Genomic DNA, 16,071 nt, shown 5'->3' with positions numbered 1-16,071 from the left:
AATATGTCCATACAATGGAATAGTATTTGACAATAAAAATGAATGGGCCTCACACATCTACAACGTGATGGAACCTTGAACACATTGTGCTAAGTGAAAGAACTCAGTCAAAAAGACAACCTGATGTATAATTACATTTATGTGAAATATCCAGAACAAGCAAAGTGGAACGAGTAAGTCACAGTAATGATGAAACGTACAGCATAGGGAATGTAGTCAATGGTATTTGTAATAGTATTGTGTGGGGTCAAATCACTATATTGTATAATTGAAACTAATCTAACATTGTGTGGCAACAATACTTCAATTAAAAAATTTTTAAACAATAAAAAAAAGAAACAATAAGTCAAGCCCTGTCTTGTAGTGCCCCCCCCCCCATCCCTGTGGTCCAAGTTCACTCCCCGTGGGCAGTTCTGAGTGACCAGCATGACGTCTTGTACACAGAATCGGGAGATGTGCAGGATCTCCCCCATGTCTCTCATTAGACACCCTAGACGCCAAGTAGTCTCAAGAGCACAGATGATGGTGAAATATAGCAAAATAAGGAAGCGATGAGTTTTTAGTATTTATTACTTTTATTTTTAATATAATTTATTGAAATATTCAATAATTTAATATCTATAAACGGCTATGTTTAACAACCAGCTGGCAAAAGTCTCGAAAACTTAATAATGGGCCCTCACAAGCGAGTATGAGGGGCCTCCAGCATACTACGGGGTACAAGGGAAGCATCTAGAACAAGAGGAGAGAGGTCGAGGGGCCAGAGTCCACTGGGCGTGGAGCAGGCACAGATGACGAAGCGTCGTCCCACACCAGCTCTTCATGTTCCTTGGCATCCAGGAACTCATTCTTGCCCGTCTCTTCCTCTGCTGACCTCAGATCTGAGAATCTTGCTCAGTCTCCATCTGACTCACCCCTCAGGAGCTGACCCTTAACAATGTCCCAAAGGTGGGGACCTGGGTAGCTGAGGGTGAGCAGAAACCTCCCTGACCCCGTGGCCCTGACTAGCTGAATGGGACCAACTGAAGATCCTCCTGCAGGAAGGCAGGGGTTAAGGACACGCCCAGGGGCCTAATCATCCCCATTCTGCAGATGTGGGAACTGAGGATAGTGAGAGCCGTTAGCCACCCAAGGTCAACAGCTGCCAGGGGACCGAGGCAACGCCAACAAGCCCGGCTTGGCAGCCCCCCAAACCCACCTCCTTTCTGCATAGCTCTCCTGCAGCATCCTAGAAACAGCTCCTGGAGCTTGCTTCCTGCACCTTGGGTTTTAGTGCACACCATTCTGGAATTCTATTTATTGCTCCCCTAATTAAAACTCACATCCCCTAAAGAGGTGGCCAGTCACTTGAGGGCAGGGCCCATGCTGAATACACATTCTATGAGCAGCATTTAGAATTCCAGCTGATTGGCATCAAAAGCAATCTTAAGAACTCCTTGGTCAGGGTCCCCCATTGTACATATGGGGAAACTGAGGCCTATGGTCCTACGGCAAGGACTCCAGAAAAGCAGGACTGGAACTCAACATCTTATCCACCAATCTGAGTTGGTGAATGATAGAAGCAGGCTTCCGCCTCACCAGAAAGTCCCAGCCAGAAGGGAAAAGAACAGAGACTGAAGTATCCTTGTCTAGATTTTGGGGTGACACCAGAGGAGACTTCCTTCCAGGCGCTGGTACCCTAGAGGTTCTTTGAGGAAGCCCATGGAGCAAAAGACTCCATGAGATGTTTTCATTATACGTACTGTGGGGATGTGTGGGGACAGTGGGGAAACTGAGGCAAGAAGGTGGATCCTCAGGGCCTCTCAGAGCCTGAGGTTCAAAATAAAGACTTTCGGGTTATCAAACTTTCTCCTCTTTCACCTGGGCCCCAAAGACCTCTTCTGGAGCAGAGATGACTCTTACGGAGCCACCTAAAACAGTGCTCCAGGGGCCAGACAAGCAGGGAGCTGAGGAGTCTGCTACAGCCACGGTTCCAGCATGTTCCAGGCAGATGGACTCCTCAGGAGGCTGCAGAGACCTCGATGCGGGTGTACGGGATGCCGGTGGAGCTCTGCCTGTGGCCAAAGCTCAGAGCAAACCTGTCAAGCAGAGAGTGGGGTGGGGTGGGGTGTCTCTGTCTGTCTCTGTGGCCTCTGATGTCAGGGACTGAAGTGGTGACTGCCAGACCCTGTCAGAGCCCCTAACTTTCAGTCTCCTCCTCAGGTCACAGCAGACTCAGCTTCCTTGCCCCACAGGCTGGCCCAGGCTCCACCACGTGACCCCTGAGTCCCCAGGTCCAGCCTGCCACTACCCTTGGCTGCGATCACAACCTGCTTTACCCCAAAGCTGGCTTCTACCTGCCTTTCGGCCTCCTTAGCTCCTCATCCCAGAGAAGGGGTTCTGGAATCTTCTCCCAAGAAAGCCAGTATGGCAGAGATTCCAGGTGGCTCCTAGTACCTGGACTCCCCCCTTTTAAGCCTAGTAACAGTACCTTGATTTTTAGCTGGGCACACAGCTCCCCAGATTATAGCCTCTGTTTTTCAGCCTCCCCCAAATGTAGGTGTAGCCAGATTCTGTCGAAAGGATGCAGGTGGAAGTGACGTGAGCATCTTTCAGGTTGTGTGTCCCCTCCCACCTTCCCTCTTGCAGGACCGTGGTGGCTCACTGTCACAGGCCATGTGGGAAAGGTAATTATCAAAGGGAGGGTGGAGCCACCAGAGAAGGAACTTGCAACCCTGGATGACCTCTCAGAGCACAGCCGCCACCCCAGCCCTGGACCCCCTACATCCAGACCATTCTGAGCAGCCAGATCTATTTCCTAACCAATAGGGTTGGGCTGCTGAGTGACCTGCAGGGGGGCCATCTAACAAATTGGGGGTGTTCCACCAGCAGAGAATCCTCAGGGTTGGGGTGGAGCAGGTTACAGGCTTTTGCACTAGACTAGTGCTGCATCCCTTCAGGGGCCAGGTTGGGGTGGCACTTGGCAGGAGATGCAGGAGGCAAGTTCCAACTCCATATTAGAAGTTGATCTTTTTAGTCATTTAGGGCCTCCCAGGAGTAGAAAGGGCAGCCAGGTGCTGGCGACTCCCTTTACTACAAGAAGTAACCAGGGGCATTTGCCAAGGATATTTAGGATTGTAGAGTTTTTAGGTCCCTTCTGATGCTCCTATTCCTCTCATTTCTTATTTGAATGGCCCCAAGGCTCCATGACGCTAAGATTCTGAACTTCTCTCTATGACCTAAAGACCTTACATGATCAAGCTCCTACCAGCTTGGCTGAGCTGATCTTCTACCCCTCCTGCCCTCCTTCCCTCTGTTCCAGCCACACTAGCTTCCTTGTGGTTCCTTGCGTATGCCAGATACACTCCCAACCACAGGACCTTTGCACATACTGTTCCCGCTACCTGGAATGCTCCTCCCCCTCATCTCTACATGGCTGTCTCCTTCTCATTTATTTATTTATTTATTTTTAAATATTTTATTTATTTATTCACGAGACGCACAGGAGAGAGGCAGAGACACAGGCAAGAGGGAGAAGCAGGCTCCTCAAGGGGAGCCCAATGCAGGGCTCAATCTGGGACCCCAGAATCATGACCTGAGCCAAAGGCAGATGCCCAACTGCTGAGCCACCCAGGTGTCCCTCCTTCTCACACATTTAAATTGCACCTCCTCCGAGGTCCCCCCTCTCTGACTACCCACTCTAATTTAGCCACAACCCTTTGCCCCTCTGTCCCCTGCTCTGCCAATCAGGCCTTCTCAACATACTTCACTCTGTTTCATTTTCTCCCAGATACATATCACTAACCAAAATGCTCTTGTTGCTGCATTTGTTGGCTTATTTATTTTCTGTTCCCACTTCTCCAATAGAATGGAAGCTCCAGGAGGACAAGGACCTTGCCCATCGTACTCTTGGCCACGTCTCCTAAGGCCCAGACATGGCCTGGAACATAATATGGATTTAATAAACTCCTAATGAATCAGTAGATTAAGCCCACAGGTCCTTGTGTGTGACTTTCAAAGGCCACAGTTAGACTATTTTCTCTAAGCTTCTATGACTCTAAGATTCTACTACTCTGACCTTATGTGATTCCATAACCGCATGGTCTTAAAATTCTCATGAGCTGGGGCCTCACAGTCAAATGAAACTCTGCTGGAGGAAGATACAAACAACTCCAGGAAAACAGCTCCTGCACGAAGACAAGACAAAACTGACAGCGTCCGGGCACTAAGACAGTCAGGAGGAGGAGAAAATCAGTCTCTTGCAAAGGGAAAGTACGAGAAGTAAATCCTGAACTGATCTGCTCAGGGTGTGATGTGAGTCTTTCGCCCTCTCTCCTCTTACCGTCTCCTCTGGAACTGCTGGTCTATCTCTGCAAATGACAGACCTTTCGTTTCAGGGACAAACGAGTAGATGAAGCCCAGGCTGAGGACAGCGGTCAGCCCGTAGAGTAGGAAGGTCCAGGACAAGCCAATGGTACCTGGGAACAGGAGGGCGGGAGCGTGAGCAGAGGTGCAGCCTGGTTAGCCGGCTGGTTCCAGAGAGGGCACTGCAAGTCAGTTCCCCAAAAGCAAATTCTCCAGATGTCTGATTTGCAGAATGAAGACAACAAGCTGTCAGATAAGTAGGACTGGTTATCCCAGAGGCAGGCAAAGGACCGGGCCCAGACGTGCAAACACAGATGAGGACATCTGGTCTGCATGGGAAACCCACTCACCCACACCTAAAACACTACCCAGAGGACTGAATTCATAATCTGAAAACAGGAATGGAGGGGAAATGGCCCTTCCTTTAGCAGCAAAATAGTTGCAGGCTTGGCCCAGCCCAGCCCCTAAAGAAAAAAGATCCTCAGAAATTCCATAAACTGGTTATTGGGTGAATGAATTGAGTATCCAGGGAATAAGGTTTCAGCCCATTTGGCCTGTGTCTGACTCCCAGATCGTTCCCCAGCCCCTGTCTCTTCCTGGAGACTCAGGTGAGAGCCAGGGTTTCAGGGCCAGCAACCTGGACCACCGGGGTGACTCTGGCTCCTTAGAAGGCCATCAGTCCAGATCAGAGAAAGGAGACAGTGAGGGGAGGGCTTTGTTGAGGCAGAAGCATCGATGACCTTCCAGAACCATGGCCGTTCTCACCTTTAGAGGCCAGGACCTCTGAGTGACCTTCCCTGACCAGCTGGGCCTCCACTTAATCCTCATAGCTACAGTGAAGAAGATGGGGGGTGGGTGAATACCAGAGCCCCACCCTCAGGCCTCCAGACTCCCCCCACCCCATCACCCCAGGGAGTTGTTCTCTCCCCTACCACAGCAATCACAGATGGCTTCCAGATGGAGGCTTTTCCCCTTCTTCAGCCTCAATTTCCAGGCTGTCAATCAAGCTGGCCCACTCCTTGATGGGGCCTGGAACCATCTAAGGTAGAAGCCTGGAAGGTCATGTCTTCTCTTTGTCTGTCAGCCTCTCCTCCCACCTTTGAAGATACTAGCCTCTGATTCTATTTTGAGGAGACAACCCCTGTACCTCTGTCCGTGTGGTTGGGTGAAGCCATTCCCCACCGGCCCTGACTCCAGGGGGTGCTAAATGCCCCAGGCCTGGGCATCAGAGTCTTGCAGCCTTCTAGCCGTAGATGGGCATGCAGTCTTGCTGAGCCAACAGGAGCCCATGCCACGACATGGGCAAGAGCACGGGGAAAGAAATACTCTTTCTTGAATGCCATACTTCAAGATCTGCAGGTGCCACCCCTGCCACCATGAGGTGGGTCTGGCTGAGACAGAAGCTGACAGCATGGGAGGCAGAGCAGAAAGAGAGCGGGGCCGGGTGGCAGCTTTATGGCAGCCCAGTGATCAGGAGTGCTTGAAGCTGGCCACTGTCCACCTTTCTGTGATTTATGACAAAAATCCTCCCTTTTGTTTATCAGCTAGTTTGCCCTGGCTTTTCTGTCACTTAGACCCAGTCAGATATGGAAGTCCTGGCTGTCTGGAGACAAGTGTTCTTGGATCTAGAAGGGATCAGACCATGGAATTAGGCCAGAGGACTCACCAATGAGGTCGAGGAAAGAGAGGCTGACAAGCAGGTTGCAGGCCCAGTTGAAGCTGTTACAGAAGGCGAAGGCTCGGCCCCGGATCTCCATGGGATAGATCTCGCTAAGGACAAGCCAGGTCACTAGGACAGGAAAGCAGGGAGGACTTATGGGCTGTGGTGGGAACTGGGGCCTGGCCCCCATGGCTCAGCGGACAGCCCCATGACAATGTGATTCAAGCAGAATGTCAGGCCCCTGACACCCAGTCCTCCCACTGCCTCCCCAAAACCCCTGCAAGAACCCCTTTCTAGTAAACCTTTTGAAAGATCTATCCAGGGGCAAATCAGGTTTCATGAGGCCCAAAGCTTAAATAATTTGGGGACCTTTATAAGAAAGGCCCCCACTCTAGGAACAGAAAATTAGGCCCTTGGAAGGAGAGCCTGCAAGTAAGCAAGGAGTCCTTAAAGTGTAAGCTTCATTGGCTTCGTGGTCAAGCCACCTCTAGTGTCCATCTGAGACCCTGACTGACACGGTCCCCAACCTTTCTGCTGGGTGGGGTAAAAGGCTGCAGAGTTACCTGCAAGAGAACTCCCACCTACCTGGTCCAAATCCAAAGGAGAAGGCACTCACAAAGACCATCATGCAGACCAGTGCAGTCCAGTGCAGCAAGGCATGCTCTGGGGCAGGATGGGGTGCAGGGGAGGCAGTGATTAAGGCCATTCGCAGGGGAGGGCCTGTGGGGTTCCCAGCTCTGGGATGAAGCTTGATTTTCTTAGAGGTTGACAAGACTGGCTTCCCTTGGTTCTCACTGGTTGTTGGCAATGGAAGTGGAGTGATGCCCCTCGGCAGGCTAGGGTCTCCAGGGAGGCCTGACCTAGTGGCGTTGGGCATGGCCAGGCAACTCGGACCAGAGTCCATGGGTGCAGCAAAGCTGACAAGGCCTATGCCACTGACTGACAGGGCCATAAGGGCACAGCCAGCCAGTAATAGGGCTCTGCGGCCCGCTCGGTCCACCAGTCCCATGGCAGCCAGGGTAGCCACCACCTTCACCGCACCAAGTCCCACAGAGGCCAGCACAGCCGAAGATCCCCCACGGAAGCCAACCGAGTGGAAGATGGTGGAGGCATAGCAAAGCACATTGGGCTGCCCCGTTAGCTGCTGGAAAATCACTAGCCCCAGCCCCACCACAGTCCGGCCTCGCATGTTATCCCGTGCCCTGAAGAGGTCCAGAAGGGAGTATCTCGGCCTCTCCAGGCCCAGCTTGGTGGCCTCTCCTCCCTGGAGAGGAATGAGGTCCTTGTTGGCTGCAGCTTTGGTGGTACCAGCAGGGAGACAGAAGAGGCTAAGGGACTGCAGAAGAGCAGGTGCAGCGGCCCAGCCAAACATATGCCTCCATCCCCCGGGGGCACCAGCCAGTGCATAGTTGAGTGCATAGGACAGCAGGATGCCCAGGGTGATGCCGGCCTCATAGAGGGACACCAGCACTCCCCGCTGCCGTGGCCCCACCAGCTCTGACACATAAATACAGCAGGCCATGGAGGAGAGGGAGATGGCAAAGCCAGCCACCAAGCGGCCCAGGACCAGCCAGGCCAGGGAGCCAGCCAGGCCTAGGCTCAGGCTGCCTGCCAAAAGCACCAAGTTGCTGCCGAGGATGGCTTGTTTCCTGCCATACTGGTCGATGAAAATGCCCCCCACCAGGGAGGCGAGGAGAGCCCCCAAGAGCAGGCTGCCCACCAGGAGCTCCTGCTCCAAGCAGGATAGCCCAAAGTCAAGCTGCAGGGGCAGCAGGGCACCTGATACGACTGCCAGTTCATAACCAAAGGTCAGGCCACCCAGCAAAGACACAGAGGCACACAGGGGCAGGAGCAGTTGGGGATGGCCTGGAAAACAAAAGTGACAGGAGCAGAGTTCAGGATGGTTCCTTACCAGAGCATCATCCATCTGTCAACCCCTCATCTATCCACCCAGCTACTCCATCTATTCACCTGTCCGTCCATCTACCCATCCATTCATTGCTCCATCCATCTTTCATCCATCCACTCCTTCCTTCACCTACCCACCCCTCCATCCATCTACTGTCATTCACCTATCTATCCATCTACTGATCCATTCATCCATCCATCAATCCATTCATCAATATATTCATCTATCCATCCACTTCTTCCCTCATCCCTCCCTACATACATCCAGTTCATCCATTTACCCACCCACCCCATATATTTATTCACTCATCCATCTACTCATGCATGCTTTCATGCATCTATCCATCCATTCATCAATCCACTTCATTCTTCATCCATCTCTCCTTCATCCCCCATCCATCCATCCATCCATTCCATCCATTTATCCAGCCATCCATTTACACATGCATCATCCATCCATCTATCCATCCATCTACTACATCTATTCATCCAGCTTTTATTAATCAATCTATCCATTCATCCCTTCATCATCTCCTCCTCTATCTATCCATTTGCTCCATCTACCACATATTCATCCATCCATTTGGTCATTCACATACTCCTTAATTCACCATCCATCTATTGACACATCTATCCACACATACATCCATTCATCCACCAATCTTTGTATTCCATCCCTTATGTACCCATTCACACACTTACCCATCTGTCTATGCATCCATTCATCCAATCATTCAAAAACTTATTTATCTGGCATCTACAACATGCCAGACTGTTCGTGGGGCTTTCAATACAGTAGTGTGGTCAAGCACCTGATATTCTAGTAGCAAAAAGCAGACGATAAATAAATATATATATAACTTCAGGTGATAGGTGTCATTTAAAAAAGCAAGTGGATTGAAAATGATGGAGGAGTTCAATTTTAAATAGGGTAGTCAGTTAAGGCCTCTCAAAGAGAGAAGATTTGAGCAGAGATCTGAATTAAGTGAGGGTGAAAGCCATATAAAATCTGGGAGAAGAATATTCTAGACAGAGGGAATAGCAAAACAAAAGCCCTGAAGCAAGATAGTTTTGAGAATTAATAGCTAGTGCTTATATGACACTAAGTGCTAGGCCCTGTTTTAAAAAGTTTATATGCATTTACTTATTTAATTCTTAAAACAACCCTATAACATATTATTATTAGTACCATCCTCCAAGCTCAGAGAGGTTAAAAAACTTTCTCATGGTCACAGAGCAAGTGAGTGACGGATGCAGCTAGAGAGTGCAAGCTTTTAATCACAGTGCTTTCAGTAAGGAGGCCAAGGTGGCTGGAGCCATAGGAGATAATCAGGCAGGAGAAGCAGGCAGGGGCCAGATCACATGGAACTTTTTAGGTCATGAAGATAATAATGAATTTCATCCTCAGTGGATGGAGGCAGTCTTTGAAGGCTTGAGCTGGGAAGAGAGAGCAGTTACCAGCACATGTGGTTCCTGAGCACTTAAAATATGGCTAAAGTGACTAATGAACTGAATTTTTCAATTTTATTTAATTTTCACTAATTTAAATGTAAAAATAGCCACATGTGGCTAGCAGCCAGCCACCATACTGGCAGTGCACTTACAGGTTACTCTTAATTCACATACTTACACTTAGATATTTCTAGAAGCATCTGGAGTAACCTAGCAGTATCATACCCACACCCACCCTGGACCTGACAAGAATATTCATAATAATACAGTCAGATTCACTGAGTGTTTTCTCTGAAGTAGGCACTGCTTTGGGCACTTAAATGCAGTAACACATTTGACTTAATATAACTTCATGTGGTGGGCTTTTGAATTATTTATGAATGAACAAACTGACCATCAGAGGGGAAGTGACTTGTCTAAGGTCAAAAGTAGTCAGTAGCTAAGCCCAGACTCAAAGCTGGGCAGTCTGACTCCACAATCCACACCCTTAACCACTCCATTACAAACCCTTGGCATGTTATGATTTTGCGCTGTTCTCTCCTACCTCTACCTTTCCGCATCTCTGTTAGGCAATTCTTGTGTGGGAGGTGTGGGGGGTAGGGGGTGGAGTGGAGTTTCACGGGTGGAAAGCTCAGCTCCCAATTCTGCTCACCCTTCTCCCTCCCACCCTGCCTCTGGGAAATCACCGCCTCCCTTTCCCTGGCTGGTCCATGAACCTCCTGTTCATGACCATCAACGAGCACCCTAGGAAGATGACAGTACCAAGGTCCTGCCCTGTCTTCACCTCCCTTTGCCCCATCTCCCTTGGTTCCTGGAGCCTACTGCCAGAAGGGAAGGTACTTCCAGGCCATGTGAGGCAATCAAGTGAAAACAGAATTTGTTTGCCATTTCCTCAGTTCTCTGGAGCTGAAAGGGAACCCAGCCAAGGAGCTCAGAGGCCAAGCTGACTGTCCACAGGTCTCGTTGGAAAATGCATCGGGGGGACGCCTGGGTGGCTCAGCAGTTGAGCATCTGCCTTTGGCTCAGGGCATGATCCTGGATTCCTGGGATCGAGTCCCACATCGGGCTCCTTGCATGGAGCCTGTTTCTCCCTCTGCCTGTGTCTCTCATGAATAAATAAAATAAAATATTAAAAAAAAAAAAGGAAAATGCATCGGGGCAGCTTTGGTCACAGTGGTTTAAGAGCAGAACAGCAAAAAAAAAAAAAAAAAAAAAAAGAGCAGAACAGCAAAAATAATAGTGAAATAATATAGTAATGATAACAGGTGTCATTTATTGAGTAGCTCCCCTATGTAAAGACTTCAGTGCCTTCTCTCAACCCATCTTTGTAACAACCCCTAGATGGTATAGCTACAGTTATCCCCATTTTAGAGATGGGGAAAGTAAGGCTCAGAGTGTTCCCACAGCTGGGAGGCAACAGGATCAGGACTCCAACGTTGATCCATCTGACTCCCAAACCCATATACTTAAGAGCTTTGCCGAATGGACTTCAAGTAAGAAGGACAATCAAAGGTAGGTGGGGTGTGAGAGAAGCAGCAGTACAGCGTCAGGGGTGGTGGGGGGAGACAGATGCGATAGCTCTCAGGAAAACCCAGTCACAGAGCACTGCAAACCAACAGTGCCCCAAGGAACTAGGAAGGACAGCCCCCAGGGAGTCAGGGCCATTGGATAGACTAGGGAAGCACATCCCCTTCCTTAAGCCATGGCTCCCATCCTCTGCTCTAGTAAGTACTAACTCCTTAGCTGGTGGCCCCCAGCCAAACTCCTCAGTCATACCATTCCCCAGCTCTGTCCCCACTTCCCCTCCTGCCTCCCACAAGCCCAGTGCACACTTGTTCCCAGCACAACCATCCACTTTCATGCCCCTCTGCTCTCCCTGCATCGCCTGGGTCCCCACTCATCCTTCTCAGGCCCCGCTCGTGGTCACCTCTCCAAAGGGCTTTGAGTTGTATGTGTCTGCTGTTTGGCATCCCCCCTCTCTGTTGGGGTGCTGCCCTTCCCTGTGCTTTGTCTCTCAGTTTCCTGGTTTGGGTAGAAATGACTCCCCTCCCCTCACCCCACCTCCCCGGCCTGGCTCCAGGGCATCCATGACCCAGATCTGAACAACCAGCAGGTTCCCAGGCCCTGGGCAGCAATGAACACGTGCTGACCCTGGGCTGGGCCACTGTGTTTACTCACTAAAAATGCAAAGCTGGTAGTGTACATGTCTGGAGCAGCTGGGGGCCATCTTCCCCTTTGGAGGGGGGTGTCCCCGACAACACTGCCTGAGCCCCAGCTCCTGAAGCCATGAATGTCTTAGTGACTAAGAAATAGCTTTTTTCTTTTTCTCTTCTTCCTACTTTTTCCCTTCCCTTTCCCCTTCCCTTTCCCGTGCCTTTTCCCCTCCCCTCCCCTCCCCTCCCCTCCCCTCCCCTCCCCTCTCCTCTCCTTTCCTTTCCTTTCTTCTTAAGGTAATTCAGGGGAGGCCCTGGCTAATTCCTGTACATCTTCCTCCACTTTCCAAGCCACATTTTTTTTTCAAGCCACATTTTTCACTTCCCACCACCTCTGCATTGCCCTGTCCCTTGCTGACACCATCTCAGGTTTGTGGGTGCGGCTTCCTTGTTAAACTGAGCAGGGCAGCAATGGAGACTTACTGTCTGTGCCTCCTGAGCCCCAGTCCCCGACCTGACACCCCAGAGGGGCTCCTTCTGTCAAATAAGCCAATGACTGAGTTGGAGACTAGGGAGGCGTCACCACTTGGCATTGCAAGGACTGCCTCAGGCACATGTGAACGTCACAGGATGCTACATGACAGCCAGGGGCCTCCTGGGACAGCCTAAGTCATTCTGCTCAGAGCCCTCAAGAGCTGAAGTCCTTACAGTGGCCTTCAATGCTCTGCTGGATCTGCCTGTGCTCGCTCGCTCTCTCTCTCTCTCTCTCAGCTCGGCCATGCCAGCTTCCTTGCTGTTCCTCCTCATTCCTGTTTGACTCAACCCAAGGCTTTTTACCAGCTGTCCCCTCTGCTAGGAGAGCCCTCTCCCTCCATCCCTCCCCTCTCGCCCAATGGTCTGTACTTAAACACGGCCTTCTCCTGAGGCCTTCTCCACCCAGCTCCCCATCACATCACTTCCCATGCTCTTCCCTGCTTGCTCTCCATAGTCCTTCTCACCATCTGAAAAAGCTATGTATTTTACATATTTATCCTTCAGAGTGCCAGTCCCAAAAGGAACAGGAATCGTTTGTCCTTAGCCACTCCCTGACGCTGATGACAGTTCCTGGAGCTCAGGAATAATTGTTGAATAAACAGATGATTGAATGAAGGGACTCTGGGGGCTTTGGGAATCCAGAGAGGAAGGGTCTTGGCTCTTGAGGGAGACGTTTCTTTGGAGAGGTCTAAGGTCTGAAAGGGACCACACTCCACAGGAAGTAAGAGTAAATTCTGGCCCCCAAAGGAGGGCCCAGCCTGGGTTTGGGAACTGGTCTCCCTTTCTATGAATTATCTGTCTAAGTGCACCCGGGGGTGCTCAGTCGGCTAAACGTCCCTCTCTTGATTTCAGCTTAGGTCATTATAGGTCGTGAGACTGAGCCTCATAACGGGCTCTCTGCTGAGTGTGGAGCCTGCTTAAGATTCTCTCTCTCCCCCTCTCTCTGTCCCTCCCTTTAACTGTATACACACACACTCTCTCTCCTTCCCTCTCTCTAAAAAAAAAAAAAAAAAAAAAAAGTTGTATGTGAAGCTGTCTCACACTGGAGGAAATGCCCTAATCCCCTAAGCCCCTTACTGTGGAGGTCAGAGCTTCCCAGGGAGAGAATCAAGGATCAGGGGAAGGGGAAAGAAGTCAGGTTTCAGATGCATGTATCACCAGCTAGTTGCAAGTCCCAGGGAGCCTCCTGTTGGTGACACCAGAATAGCATTTCAACCAGAAGTCACAACACACTGGGTCCCTCCCCCGCCAGAGATCTGCCATGGCTTTCCCTGAAATTCCAGGGAGAAACCAGAGCTAAACTGAACTATGCAAATATCCTCACCCAGAGGGCTGGCTTCCAAACATCCTAACACAGCTAATATGTACAGAGCACTCCCCACAGCCAGCCGCACCTCCCCTTCTGGAAGCCGTATCTGCATCAGGTGACTTAACCCTTACAGCAAACCTATGCCACAGGCTCAGCTGTCATTCCCATTTTACAGATGAAATGACTGAGGCACAGAGAGGTGAAGACATTGCCCGAGGTGACAGTGTGTAAGTGACAAGAGCAGAGTCCCAACACTGGGTGGGGTAAAAAAAAAAAAAAGCAAAGCTCACATTGACAGATCATTTACCACGTGTAGGTGGTGTAGGTGGTGAGCCGAGCCCCTTTCATTCATTTGCTCATGTCGTTCTCAAGGCCGCCTTGTGAGAAGCATCTTATGGGGGTCATTTCATAGGTGAGAATGCTGAGCGTCAGAAAGGTAGACTAGGTGATGCACCCCAGAAGCAGGAGAACGGGGGCTGGAATCCAGGTCTACACCCCGGGGCCCAATCCCTGAGACAGGGAGCCCGGGAAAGCAGCCTGGGATCTCTGTGGAGGACAGAGCTAGCCCAGGTAGCTTGCACTTCCCCCCCTTCCCTACTTCCACCCAGGCCCAGCTCTGCCCTTGGGAGACGCTCAATCAATAGCTGTGAATTAATGTAGGAGGCAGCAAAGGGCTAGGAGGGGCAGATGCAAGGGACCAGGGTCAAGCTGAATGTTGTTGGGAGAACCTCTCTGGGTCTCTGTTTTCCCTCAGGTTCTGGGGCAGGGTGCCTTGAGGGTTAAGAGCATGGATTCTGGAGTCAGAGCTGGAGTTGGTGACCATTCCTGCCATGACTCTGTGCATGAGAGGCTGGATGGTACAGTGGTTGGAATGCAGACTGAAGCCAGAATGCTGGGGTTCTATCCCAGCTCTTCTACTCCATAGCTGTGTGGCCTCAGGCAGCTCGCTTAACCTCTCTGAGCTTCCCCATCTACCAGTGTGGATAATAGCAGTATCCACCTTGTAGCGTGGCTACCTTATAGCCACTGTTGGCTATTATGTTGCTCCACAGAATAATCCAGAGCAAGTTTTTAAAACACAATTCAGGTCATGTCCCACTCCAGCTTAAACTTCTCCAGTTTCCCATGCCATTTGGAATAAAACCCAAACTTCTCACCACGGCCTACAAAGTTCTACACAGTCTAGCCCCTGTCTAACTCTCTGACCTCCCTCTCACCCTTTTCCCCTTTCCCACTGTGCTTCAGCCACACTGGTCTGACCACACCAGCCCACTCATGCCTCAGGGCCTTTGCACATGCTATCCCTGCCCTCTTGTAGTTTTTTCCAGATCTTCGTACACATACTTCATCTGAGCGATGTCTCAGCACCAGTGCCTCCTACCCTGGGAGGCCTTGGCTACCTACCTACCTACCTACCTACCTAACAAAGCTGCTTCCCTCAACATTTTCCCATTTTATGTGTTCCACAGCATCTTATCGCTCTTGGAAATCATTTTATTCATTTACTCCCTTCCAGCTTCTCAACTGGAATGTCAGCTCCATGGAAGAGAGGGCTGCTGTCTGCTTTGCTCACCACTGAGTCCCCAGCCCCTGCCGCATAGTAGAGGGATGAATGACTGAGAGACACGGTGAGGCTCTGGATCCACAGAGAAATGGAAATCCTAGTTCCCTGCAGCAACAAAGCAATTCCCTATTCTCCTCGCCCCCCCCCCAACCCCACCCCTCCCAGTTCCAGATTCTAATCCATCTCCCCTCATCGAATACCTCCAAAGCGGAGGTTTTGTCTGTGTTGCTCCTGGCAGCATCCTGAGGCCTGGCCACACTCAGAAGTGGTCAGCAAACAGTCCTGCAGTTGCTCCTTTCGGAGCCTCTGTTTCTTTGCCGAATAGGAGCAGTTTCCCTTGCCCGGGGTGGTTGTAAGGCTTGAGGCGGTCAGGACGGGGCCTGCCCCGAGTGCGCACTTGGTATCAAGTAAAGAGCACTTTTTGGGAGGCAGAAAGGAGCAGGGAAGGCAGTGTGCCCGCGTCCCCTCCCAGCGCGCAGCCGGGGCCTGCTGTCCCCACCCGACTGGGTGCCACGGGGGCGGGCTGGGGCCCCGCGGAGAGGCCGCAGGGGCTCCCGGCGCAGCGCCCGCTCACGACTTACCCATGGCGAGCACGAGTCCCCTGCGAGCTGGGGGCACCGGGACCGGCCCGCACCCCCGCCCGAGTCCCCGCCTCGCCGCCGCCGCCGCCCGACAAACTTTCCGGCCCGCCTCCCGCCTGCGTCCCTCCTCCCCGCCCGCCACGTCCGCCAGCCCTGCGCCCCCGCGCCTGGAGGCGGGACCGAGGGGCGCAGGGACCGCCCCGGGCCTGGCTGGGGGCCCCCCAGCTATCCTGCTCTGGGCCCCCCGCCCCTGTCATCCCCGCTGGGGGGGAACCCCGCACGCTTCCCTCTCCTGTGCGCCCCGCAGGAAGGAGCATCCTCAATCACTGCAGTCCACACTCCTAGTCCTGCCTCTCCAGCGTGTGTGTACACTCATGCGTCTACACTGGCCAACCCGGACACTCACATACCCGACTCAGCCACTCACTCTCCCCTGGATTATTGTCCATTTGGTGGACGATTGGGTTGGGGCAGCTCCCAAGTACCCACCACAGGCACAGGGCTAGGCCTTGGCGATGGGCTGGAAGAACGGGATAGATTCTTTGTTGATCTTGTGGGGCTTGCTT

The 16,071-nt window shown here is 51.6% G+C and overlaps 1 protein-coding gene across 6 annotated transcripts; it reads right to left on the bottom strand.

Moving 5' to 3' along the window:
- Positions 1–556: 556 nt before the first annotated feature.
- On the bottom strand, positions 557–15,618 carry SLC2A10 (solute carrier family 2 member 10). 6 transcript variants are annotated; one of them, XM_035705809.2, is made up of 7 exons: positions 15,506–15,618; positions 6,590–7,870; positions 6,011–6,133; positions 4,322–4,457; positions 4,058–4,126; positions 2,471–2,552; positions 557–2,078 (listed from the first exon to the last, which is right to left on the bottom strand). In XM_035705809.2, exons 1-6 carry the CDS (start codon positions 15,507–15,509, stop codon positions 2,504–2,506), a joined length of 1,662 nt encoding a protein of 553 aa, XP_035561702.2. In that variant the 5' UTR covers positions 15,510–15,618; the 3' UTR covers positions 557–2,078; positions 2,471–2,503. The 6 variants fall into 6 exon arrangements, 4 of the variants coding, with proteins under 4 accessions (XP_035561702.2, XP_035561701.1, XP_025326093.3 ...); XM_035705808.2 differs by lacking the exon at positions 2,471–2,552; XM_025470308.3 differs by lacking the exon at positions 4,058–4,126.
- Between the last annotated feature and the right edge of the window lie 453 nt (positions 15,619–16,071).

Source organism: Canis lupus, chromosome 24 (assembly GCF_003254725.2).
Source record: "Canis lupus dingo isolate Sandy chromosome 24, ASM325472v2, whole genome shotgun sequence".
In the NCBI taxonomy this organism is placed as follows: domain Eukaryota; kingdom Metazoa; phylum Chordata; class Mammalia; order Carnivora; family Canidae; genus Canis; species Canis lupus.
Note: the sequence above shows the minus strand (reverse complement) of the source record. Positions and strands in the feature narration are given on the sequence as shown.

Bases quoted from the DNA above. Each gene is read 5' to 3' on its own strand.
- SLC2A10 (XM_035705808.2), bottom strand. The intron at 6,134-6,589 runs GTAGGTGGGAGT...TTCCTGTCCTAG, and splicing joins CTCCTTTGGATTTGGACCAG to TGACCTGGCTTGTCCTTAGC. The intron at 4,127-4,321 runs GTAAGAGGAGAG...TTCCTCCAGCAG, and splicing joins CAGCAGTTCCAGAGGAGACG to AGTTTCATTTGACTGTGAGG.